The sequence below is a fragment of the Callorhinus ursinus genome, unplaced genomic scaffold (assembly GCF_003265705.2).
Source record: "Callorhinus ursinus isolate GAN/ISIS: 27379988/994484 unplaced genomic scaffold, GSC_fseal_2.0 scaffold20, whole genome shotgun sequence".
In the NCBI taxonomy this organism is placed as follows: domain Eukaryota; kingdom Metazoa; phylum Chordata; class Mammalia; order Carnivora; family Otariidae; genus Callorhinus; species Callorhinus ursinus.
The window spans coordinates 24,503,824-24,514,450 of record NW_027397082.1 but is presented as its reverse complement, the minus strand read 5'-3'; the positions used below and the strand labels follow the sequence as shown (position 1 = coordinate 24,514,450).

The following is a 10,627-nucleotide window of genomic DNA, read 5'->3' as shown; positions in this document are numbered from 1 at the left end:
TCCCACTCCCCATGTTTGTGTTCCCTCTCTCGCTGTGTCTCTCTCTGTCAAATAAATAAATAAAATCTTTAAAAAAAAAAAAGAAGAGAAATCATTAAGATTAAAGCAGAGATCAATGAATTAGAAACCAGAAACACAGTAGATCAGATCAACAAAACTAAAAGCTGGTTCTTTGAAAGAATTAATAAGATCAATAAACCACTGGCCAGATTTATCCAAAAGAAAAGAGAAAGGACCCAAATTAATAAAATTATGAATGAAAGGGGAGACCACGACTAACACCAAGGAATTGAAACAATTATTAGAAATTATTATCAACAACTATATGCCAATAAACTGAGCAACCTGGATGAAATGGATGCCTTCCTGGAAACCCATAAACTCCCAAGACTGAAACAGGAAGAAATTGACAACCTGAATAGGCCAATAACCAGTAACAAGACTGAAGCAGTGATCAAAAACCTCCCAAAAAACAAGAGTCCAGGGCCTGATGGATTCCCTGGGGAATTCTACCAAACATTCAAAGAAGAAATAATACCTATTCCCCTGAAGCTGTTTCAAAAAATAGAAACAGAAGGAAAGCTTCCAGACTCATTCTATGAGGCCAGCCTTACCTTAATCCCCAAACCAGGCAAAAACCCCATCAAAAAGAAGAATTTCAGACCAATATCCCTGATGAATATGGATTCCAAAATCCTCAACAAAATCCTAGCTAACAGGATCCAACAATACATTAAAAGGATCATCCACCACGACCAAGTGGGATTTATCCCCGGGATGCAAGGGTGGTTCAACATTTGCAAATCAATCAATGTGATAGAACACATTAGTAAGAGGAGAGAGAAGAACCATATGGTCCTCTCAATTAATGCAGAAAAAGCATTTGACAAAATACAGCATCCTTTCCTGATTAAAACTCTTCAGAGTATAGGGATAGAGGGAACATTCCTCAAGTTCATAAAATCCATCTATGAAAAACCCACAGTGAATATCATTCTCAATGGGGAAAAGCTGAGAGCCTTTCCCTTAAGATCAGGAACACATCAAGGATGCCCACTCTCGCCACTATTGTTCAACATAGTACTAGAAGTCCTAGCAACAGCAATCAGACAACAAAAAGAAATAAAAGGTATTCAGATTGACAAAGAAGAAGTCAAACTCTCTCTTCACAGATGACATGATACTTTATGTGGAAAACCCAAAAGACTTCACCCCCAAATTACTAGAACTCATACAGCAATTCAGTAATGTGGCAGGATACAAAATCAATGCACAGAAATCAGTTGCTTTCTTATACACTAACAATGCAACTGTAGAAAGATAAATTAGAGTAGCACCAAAAACCATAAGATACCTCGGAATAAACCTAACCAAAGAGGTAAAGGATCTATACTCTAGGAACTACAGAACACTCATGAAAGAAACTGAAGAAGACACAAAAAGAGGGAAAAACATTCCATGCTCATGGATCGGAAGAATAAACATTGTTAAAATGTCTATGCTACCCAGAGCAATCTATACCTTCATTGCCATCCCGATCAAAATTCCAATGACATTTTTCAAAGTGCTGGAACAAACAATCCTAAAAGTTTTATGGAATCAGAAAAGACCCTGAATTGCGAAGGAAATCTTGAAGAAAAAAAAAACAAAGCTGGGGGCATCACGTTGCCCAATTTCAAGCTATATTACAAAGCAGTGATCACCAAGACAGCATGGTACTGGCACAAAAACAGACATATAGACCAATGGAACAGAATAGAGAGCCCAGATATGGACCCTCAACTCTATGGTCAAATAATCTTCAACAAAGGAAAAAATATGCAATGGAAAAAAGACAGTCTCTTCAATAAATGGTGCTGGGAAAATTGGACAGCTATATACAGAAGAATGAAACTCGACTATTTGCTTACACCATACACAAAGATGAACTCTAAATGGATGAAAGACCTCAATGTGAGACAGGAATCCATCAAAATCCTAGAGGAGAACATCAGCCACAGCAACTTCTTTCAAGATACATCTCCAAAGGCTAGTGAAACAAAAGCAAAAATGAACTTTGGGGACTTCATCAAGATAAAAACTTCCGCACAGCAAAGGAAACAGTCAACAAAACAAAGAGGCAACCCACAGAATGGGAGAAGATACTTGCAAATGACACTACAGATAAAGGGCTGGTATCCAAGATCTATAAAGAACTTCTCAAACTCAAAACCCAAAAAACAAATAATCAAGTCAAAAAATGGGTAGAAGACATGAACAGACACTTCTCCAAAGAAGACATACAAATGGCTAACAGACACATGAAAAAATGTTCATCATCATTAGCCATCGGGGAAATTCAAATCAAAACCACATTGAGATACCACCTTACACAAGTTAGAATGGCAAAAATTGACAAGGCAAGAAACAATAAATGTTGGAGAGGTTGTGGGGAAAGGGGAACCAACCCTCTTACACTGTTGGTGGGAATGCAAGTCTGGTATAGCCACTTTGGAAAACAGTGTGGAGGTGCCTCAAAAAATTAAAAATAGAACTACCCTATGACCCAGCAATTGCTCTCCTGGGTATTTGCTCTCCTGTTCATAGAAGCAATGTCTGCAATAACCAAACTCTGGAAAGAGCCCAGATGCCCTTCAACAGATGAATGGATAAAGAAGATGTGGTCCATATGTACAATGGAATATTACTCAGCCATCAGGAAGGATGAATACCCACTTTTACAACAATATGGATGGGACTGGAGATTATGCTAAGTGAAATAAGTCAAGCAGAGAAAGTCAATTATCATATGGTTTCACTTACTTGTGGAACATAAGGAATAGCACAGAGGACATTAGGAGAAGGAAGGGAAAAATGAAGAGAGGGAAATTGGAAGGAGAGATGAACCATGAGAGACTGTGGACTCTGAGAAACAAACTGAGGGTTTTAGAGGGGAGGGGGGTGGGGGGATGTGCTAGCCTGGTGATGGGTATTAAGGAGGGCATGTACTGCATGGAGCACTGGGTGTTGTACGAAAACAATGAATCGTGGATCACTGCATCAAAAACTGGTGATGTATGGTGACTAACATAACATAATAAAATAAAATTTAAAAAAAAGATATGTCCCTTTGTTGCATTGCAGTAACTATTACTATTCATTTTCATTGTTGTGCAATGTATTACATTATATGAATGCATCAAATTGTATTTATAAGTTTTATTGTTGCTGGGCATTTGGATTGCTCCTAGTGTTATCAGTGTGGCTTATCAGAGAAGGATATTCTGATCATCAGATTTGTGAGATCTCTTGTAGATTTCTTTTCTTTTTTAAGAATATCTGCTTATGGGGTGCCTGGTGGCTCAGTCATTAAGCATCTGCCTTCAGCTCAGGTCATGATCCCAGGATCCCAGGAGCCCCACATCAGGCTCCCTGCTCAGCGGGGAGTCTGCTTCTCCCTCTCCCACTTCTCCTGCTTGTGTTCCCTCTCTTGCTGTCTCTCTCTCTCTGTCTCCACAAAAATAAATAAATAAAATGGTTAAAAAAAAGAATATCTGCTTATGTGAGGCAAGGAGGAAGAACTTGCTGAAAACAGGAGTGGGATCTTACTCAGGACCGGGATCTAGACTGAGAGTCCAGGAAGCCCAGTGCTACAGCTCATGCCTTGCCAGGAGGCAGTAGTCTGCCCAAGAGTCACATTCCCAAGATGATTGGAACATTCCTTCCCAGAGATGTATGGACCCGCTCCTTCTCAATTTTATCCATCACTTAGCAAGCAATGTCTATGGACCAAACAGCAGAAACCTTGATCTGAATAACAATTCTTCATGCTTTGAAAAAAATGAGTCTCTCTTGGTCACCTTCCTACCAAGGTGGCCATATAGGAAGGAGGCAATAAGGTCTCCCATGGCTTCACCCCAGATCCTTCTGGACCTAACAGTCCACATTCCCAACTCAGGGAAGACAACTGGCTAAATTTTCCAAGCAGACAAGTCTTGTATGTGCACATGTGTGCACAATGAAAATCTAAGGTGGAGACCCAGAGAGCTATTCTTGTTCATCTGGCCACCATGACTGTGTTTTCCAATGAGTGTCTTTGAACTAATGGTATTTTATTTTTTAACAGAGGCACTTCTCAGGCCAGCTTATTAAGTCTTGTTCTGCCTATTTTAGTACCATTGTGTTCAGGTCACAACTTTTGGTTCTGATCAAGTAGAAGGCAGTCAAACCTAGTGATGCAGGTCCCAGGCTGATGAGTCAGAGCAGAACCCTGCTGAGCTGGATGACCTGGAGTGAGTTACTTACCCTTTCTGAAGCTCAGTTTCTTCAGAGGTTTAAAAAAAAAGGAAAAAAAAAAACCTTACTTCATGAGTAGGTCAGATTAAGTGCAAATGTATGTAAAGTATTTAACAATTCCTGACACAAGAGGGAAAACTAATACATCATGAAGATTATTGTTGATATTAAAAACACAATAACTTTGGACTCCTGACTGGCTCAGTGGTTAAGCATCCAACTCTTGGTTTTGGCTCAGGTCATGATCTCAGGGTCATGAGACCGAGCCATGCATCAGGCTTTGTGCTCAGTGCAGAGTCTGCTTCAGATTCTCTCCCTCTCCCTCTGCCCACCCCCCCTTTCTAAAATTAAATAAATAAAATCTCTAAAAAAAAAATACAAAATTTATCTAGCAGTTCCTTTCCTTAGGCCTATGGTCAGACCTATTGCTAAATATAAGGTTTTAGAATGCAGCTATACAAAATCTACTCTGACCTTTAGCATTTTATATTTCCTATGCTAATTTGAATTCATAGTGAAGTGGAAAATGATGTCCAGTGTCAGTGAAAAGCTTTGTGTTGTTCTCACTTCTGATTACAAGACAGACCAAATTTACATCTCTTTCCATTAGGTTTATAATTGGAGATTTGTTGGATTCCGAAAATGACATCTTTGAGCAGTCAAAAGAATGGGACTGTCATGGATCAGAAGAGCCACAGAAGGCCTTTGACCACGGGACAGAGCTGATCCCATGGTACGTGCTGTCCATCCGAGCTGATGTGCACCAGTTCCTGCTGCAGGGGGCCACTGTCATCCACTACGACCAGGACACGCACCTGTCAGCCCGCTGCTTCCTCCAGCTTCAGCCTGACAACAGCACCTTGACCTGGATAAAGCCTACCACTGCCTCCCCAGCCAGTGCTAAAGCAAAACTTGGTGTGCTTAGTAACACCTCTGAGCCTGGCAAATTCCCGTTACTGGGCAATGCTGGATTAAGTGGCCTGGCAGAGGGGGTCCTGGATCTGTTTTCAGCAAAGGCTGTGTACATGGGACACCCTAGCATTGATATACACACTGTGTGTGTTCAGAACAAACTGGGTAGCATGTTTCTCTCAGAGACTGGCGTGACACTGCTCTATGGGCTCCAGACCACGGACAATAGATTATTGCACTTTGTGGCACCCAAGCACACAGCTAAGATGCTCTTCAGTGGATTGCTAGAACTCACAAGGGCTGTGAGGAAGATGAGGAAGTTCCCTGACCAGAGACAGCAGTGGCTGCGGAAACAGTATGTCAGCCTCTACCAGGTAGGGGTGCAGCCTTCCCCACTCCTTCTCAAGATGGTAATCTTGCAAAACCACACTGGGACCACCAGGGTTCACCCTCACACTCTGGCACATACTACATGAATGGTACTGGGCACCTTTGACTTCTCTCTGTGCCTCAGTTTCTGATCTAGAAAATGAGAGTGATAACAATACCCATTCATAGGGTGGCCCTGGGGTCTGAGTTAATATGTGTAAAGCCATAATGTCAGCTGCTATGTGTAAAGAATAGTGTCTGGCTCATAGTAGGTCCTATTATTATTTTGTATGAACATAGCGACCGGTCATTGTACTTCTCACATTGGAAAGAAACCAGTTAATATAAGCATTGTCACTTATTCAGTTTCCATCAGAAGCATTAGAGTGTGAGTATTTTTATTATTAATTAGGGACTAGCTGATACATTGGAAATCTTCACTTTGGAAACTGAAATCCCGCTTCATCCCCTAATATGCTATATGACTCTCAGAGCATTAATTTACTGTGTGTTGCTGCCTCACTGTAGAGCTTCTAAGTTTAAAAGAAACTTTCCCAAATGTGGGGTAACTCATGCATGGAGTTCTGCCTCGCCGGGTTATTATATTGGCAGCAGTCCTTACGAGGCCATGCCTCACAGTCAGTTGCTTAACCTGAGTGTGTTTCTCACTAACCCTAAAATTCTCGGGTACTTCAACACTCCTGCTAAGGCTGGCTGCAGGACTGGGCTGCGCGAGGTGTGGGAAGAGACACAGGCATCACCAGAGCGGTATGCTTGTGGAGGACGAAGGGCGGCTGGCTGGGAAAGTGAGTCAGAAACCCTGCCTTGAGGGGACACTGTTGATGGTGCTGCCAAATGAGTTGTATCCAAGTATTCAGTTTTCCTTTGTTATGCTTTACATCTTTTGGGCAAAAAATTCTCTTTTTTACTAGTGTCACCACAAATAGAACTATAACTTAAGTTACTCAGATGACTGATTTCATGTACTTTCCACAGTTCTAACATGTTTCCAACAAGCAAAGACTTTCCCCCCCGGAATGCTCCTCTTTCCCCTTTCCCTACACCCATGCAATACTTATGAATAGAGATCATATCCTGAATAACTAACTTATTAAATTGATTAATAAGCACATAGGCCTATCTACACGATGATGCTCGGACTGCACAGCACAAAGCCTGTTTCAGTTCACTCATCCTAAAACGGAAACCAAAATATGAGCTTCCTGTCCACTCTGCAGGGAGATTCCAGTGTGGTCAGCTGCTTGGAAAAAAGGTCTTCAGGAGCTATTGTAAATATTGATCTTTAATTATAATCATTTCTCAGCCTTCCAGAATCATACAGATCCATTCAACCTGGACATAAACCAAAATTTCTGAGCTCAGGTACAATCACGGTCACAAGTCTGACATGGTTTATTGGCTCCATTTGTTTCCTTCCCCATCTTATAGCATAAAGTAACTGAATTAACACCTAAGGCATACGTGGTTTCTCATTCACCCTGGCAACCTACAGTTTTTGCTGAAAGGAGGCACCAGCTGAGACCAGGAACAGCAGACGAGGTAAAAGGCTCCGCTGGAGCAGAGACAAAGGAAATGACCTGGAGCCGACTCAGTCTTTCCTAGTTGCAAACACAGCTACACCCCTCCACCCCCATCCCTCCACCGCTGCTTGGAAACAAGCCATTACAGTGTAAAGAAAAAGCAGCTCCATATACCTCAGCCACTTCTGAAAACACACAGGTGATTGTCTTCCTCAAAACATTGTTCTGCATGAGCCACCCAGGAAGACAAGGAAACAGACCCTCAAGATTAAAAAAAAAAAAAAAAAAGTGAAAAATGTTAGCGAATGGTTATCTTCCCATTATGTAGACCAGCTCCCAAATTGTCTCAGAGAACATCAGAAAGATGCTGCCAATATGGTACTTGGAGAACAAAAGGTCAAATAGGCATCCTGTTAAATGCCCCTCTTGATGATTTATGATACTGCTTAGCACACTTAAGGCTCCTGAGAAGTCCTAAGGTACAAAAGAAATTAATTTAAATGTATCTATATGTTCAAGAAATTTATAAACAGTCTTGCATTCTTCCAAACTCATGTTAACAGCCCTGTAAGAATATTTCTTTATCCCCAGTTTGGGAAGGGCTTATATAGAAAATAATCTTTCTGGGGTGCCTGGATGGCTCAGTCTGTTGAGTATCAACTCTTGGTTTTGGCTCAGGTCATGATCTCAGGGCCATGAGATTGAGCCCCACATTGAGCTCCACCTTCAGCAAGGAACCTCAGCTGAGTTCTCAGCTCTGCTTAAGACCCTCTCTCCCTCTCCCTTTGCACCCCCCAAATAAATAAATAAATCTTTAAAAGAAAAAAGAAAATTATCTTTCTGACATTGGAGTCCTCTTGAGTGATGAATGTGTATGAAGTTGTTCTTTTCTTTTTTTAAAGATTTTATTTATTTGAGAGAGAGCATGAGGGGGAAGCAGAGGGAGAGGGAGAAGCAGACTCCCCAGTGAGCAGGGAGCCCGACCTGGGGCTCAATCCCAGGACCCTGGGATCATGACCTGAGATGAAGGCAGATGCTTAACGGACTGAGCCACCCAGGTACCCCATGAAGTTGCTTTCAAATGCAAGTATTTTAGTAATAGTAAGTGTATTTGATCTAATGGAAATAGTAACAGGAGATAAAGCAAAAGACAAGAAAAAACAATAACATTTATAATGAAGCCTAGGAATACAGGAAAATAAAAGAAGGTAAGCCCCAGAGATTTGATGTGGGGTATGGAACAAAGACTGGTATCATGAGCTTTGGCTTGAGGTTGCATAGGCAGAGCTGAGAACCCATAATCTTGGGTATTTGGAAAGATCTCTGGGAATCTGAAAAGGTTCAAAACAGGGTTCTCAGGTGAACTTTGGTTGTAAGCAACAGAAACAGATTCTGAAAATCTGTTTTCAGGAAACAGAGAAAAAAGTTTTAAGGCCAGCCTTAAAAAAGCGGGGGTGGGGGGAAGGATTTATTCGAAGGATTAGATTAGTTAAATGGTCTCCAAAATATCATATGCAAAGATAATGCCAAGAGGTAAAAGTGCATGAATACTTTTTAAGGAATCAGTTTCCTGATCCTAATGACCACATGAACTTCTTTTATTTTTCTGTATTTCTAGGCTTCATTATAAATGTCACTATTTCTTATCTTTTGCTTTATCTCCTGTTACTATTTCCATTAGATCAATTTACATTTACTAGTACTAAAATACTTGTGTTTGAAAGTAACTGTTTGGGACGTCTGGGTGGCTCAATGGGTTAAGTGTCTGCCTTCAGCTCAGGTCATGATCCCAGGCCTGGGATAGAGCCCTGAATCGGGCTCCCTGCTCAGCGGGCAGTCTGCTTCTACCTTTGCCTGCCACTCCCCCTGCTCTCTCTCTCACTGTCTGACAAATAAATAAATAAAAAAAATCTTTTTTAAAAAATGAAAGTAACTATTTTCTAAAACTGAGAATGTAGTTTCACTCACAATAGACCTTCTCCCAAATTAAAAAGAGAGAAGGTGCATCTTTCACCCATCCCAACCAAGTTTATTGTTTTGAACAAATTAGAAGAGTCAAACTACGTTTCAGTTCCCAGAAAGTCTCCTTTAAAGATGAAACAAAGGCATATGCCTTTTCCAGGCCTGAAATATTTCTATTAAAGGTAAAGCTTAACCCATGTTAGGATGTTCTGAATTTAGAATACCAAAGCAGTAGAGGCTAATTCTTTTGTATGTACATGGTATGGGTCTAGTAAACTTTTATATTAAAGATTTTCTTTTTTTAGAGCAGTTATAGGTTCACAATAAAATTGAGAGGAATGTACAGAGATTTCTCATAAACCTCCTGCCCCCCCATGCATGAATAGTGACCCCCACAGTCAACATCACTCAGCAGAATGGTACATATTTTACAAAGGATGAATCTAAATTGGTATATTACGATCACCCAAAATCCATAGTTTACCATAGGATTCATTCTTGGCGCTGTATATTGTATAGGTTTGTACAAACATATAACATATATCGGTCATTATAATATCACATGGAATATTTTAACTACCCTAAAACTTCTCTGTGCCCTGCCTATTAATCTCTTCCTCCCACCCTACCTCACCCTACCTGCCCCCCCAGCCCCTGCAAACCACTGATCTTTTTACTGTCTCCATAGTTCTGACTTTTTCAGAATGTCATTTCATTGGAATCATAGAATATGTAGCTTTTCAGATTGGCTTCTTTCACTTTTATGCATTTAAGATTCCTCCATGTCTTCTCATGACTTGATAGCTCATTTCTTTTTCTGGCTAAGTAATACTCCATTGTGTGGAAGTACCACAGTTTATTTATCCATTTACCTACTGAAGGACATCTTTGTTTCTTTCAAGTTTTAATATTGTGAATAAAGCTGCTATAAATGTTCATGTTCAAGTTTCTGTGTGGACCTAAGATTTCAGCTCTTTTGGATAACTACCAAGGAGCATGACTGCTGGATTGTATGGTAAAAGAATGCTTACTTTTGTAATAAACCGCCTCACTGCCTTCCAAAGTGGCTGTGCCATTTTGCTTTCCTACTAGGATGAATCCTTATTGCTGTTGCCCCACATCCCCACCAGCATGTGGTGGTGTCAGTGTTGTGGATTTTATTTCTTCATTCCCACACTCTTTTTGCTCACTTTCAGTTTTTTTATTTTGTTATGTTAATCACCATACATTACATCATTAGTTTTTGATGTAGTGTTCCATGATTCATTGTTTGCGTATAACACCCAGTGCTCCATGCAGAACGTGCCCTCCTTAATACCCATCACCAGGCTAACCCATCCCCCCACCCCCCTCCCCTCTAGAACCCTCAGTTTGTTTTTCAGAGTCCATCGTCTCTCATGGTTCGTCCCCCCCTCCGATATCCCCCCTTCATTCTTCCCCTCCTGCTATCTTCTTTTTTTTAACATACAGTGTATTATTTGTTTCAGAGGTACAGATCTGTGATTCAGCAGTCTTACACAATTCACAGCGCTCACCATAGCACATACCCTCCCCAATGTCTATCACCC

General features: G+C 40.8%; 1 protein-coding gene across 5 annotated transcripts in view; it reads left to right on the top strand.

Moving 5' to 3' along the window:
* Positions 1-10,627, top strand: part of PLCE1 (phospholipase C epsilon 1) — a 337,159-nt gene that overhangs the window by 249,095 nt on the left and 77,437 nt on the right. For all 5 annotated transcript variants that reach the window (XM_073904420.1, XM_073904421.1, XM_073904422.1 and 2 more), the window contains one exon: positions 4,886-5,561. In XM_073904420.1, the coding sequence (XP_073760521.1) occupies positions 4,886-5,561 (676 nt within the window). The remainder of the gene's footprint in view (positions 1-4,885; positions 5,562-10,627) is intronic.